Source organism: Myotis brandtii, unplaced genomic scaffold (assembly GCF_000412655.1).
Source record: "Myotis brandtii unplaced genomic scaffold, ASM41265v1 scaffold488, whole genome shotgun sequence".
In the NCBI taxonomy this organism is placed as follows: domain Eukaryota; kingdom Metazoa; phylum Chordata; class Mammalia; order Chiroptera; family Vespertilionidae; genus Myotis; species Myotis brandtii.
This window is the reverse complement of record NW_005368638.1, coordinates 1,874,992-1,875,759: the sequence shown is the minus strand read 5'-3', so window position 1 is coordinate 1,875,759 and position 768 is coordinate 1,874,992. Positions and strand designations below refer to the sequence as shown.

At 56.8% G+C, this 768-nt stretch overlaps 1 protein-coding gene across 1 annotated transcript in view; it reads right to left on the bottom strand.

Moving 5' to 3' along the window:
• GLI2 (GLI family zinc finger 2) overlaps positions 1-768 on the bottom strand; it is a 250,336-nt gene that overhangs the window by 37,209 nt on the left and 212,359 nt on the right. Inside the window, exon 4 of the mRNA XM_014547887.1 lies at positions 2-76. Coding sequence (XP_014403373.1) covers positions 2-76 — 75 coding nt within the window. The remainder of the gene's footprint in view (position 1; positions 77-768) is intronic.

Genomic DNA, 768 nt, shown 5'->3' with positions numbered 1-768 from the left:
AGGGCCGGCGGGGTGGGGGGAAAGCCGGATCAATGAGATGTCAGAGATGACGGGGCTGCCACTCAGGGCAGGAGGCCTGCAGAGAGAAAGAGGAGCTTTCTAAGGAGGCGTTGCCTGCTGGGAGGACTGCAGGGAGCCCCGCACGCAGCAGGACCCAGAGGGCACCTGCACTTGTCATTCGGTATGCCAGCATCGCCGTCACCCTTCAAGAGTCCGAACTCTCACCCAGCCCGTGCGTGCAGGGGCAGCACCTGCACGCCGGCGAGGCTGCCCCCACCACCCCGTGTGGGGGTGGAACTCTCTGCACACACGGCTAGGTTTGCTGGGCCACAGGCTCAGCAGGGCGCACACCTGTGCAGGTCGCCATTGCTTCCCAGTGCGCTCTGGGCTGCATACACAGTGGTAACAGATCAATTTTTGTTGGATGAATGACTGTGTGCATTCTGCCCATGTGTGAGGAACAGAACATGGAAATACTAATACCGGAGGAGATGCAAAGCGCTCGTATTCCTAACAGAAATGAGAGAAGGAGGAATCGGAGATGCCCCAAAGGAGCAGTTCGGCTTCAGGTGGGCAGTCCCTGGTGTGAAGCGCTCGGCCAGGATCCGCTGTGAAGGAAAAGGTCGAGATCCAAGAAGAGCTTCGAAATGGAGCTGTAATTAAGTTTGGAATATCATTCCAGCTTCCCTTAGACCAGTGGTTCTCAACCTTCCTAATGCCGTGACCCTTTAATACAGTTCCTCATGTTGTGGTGACCCCCAACCATAA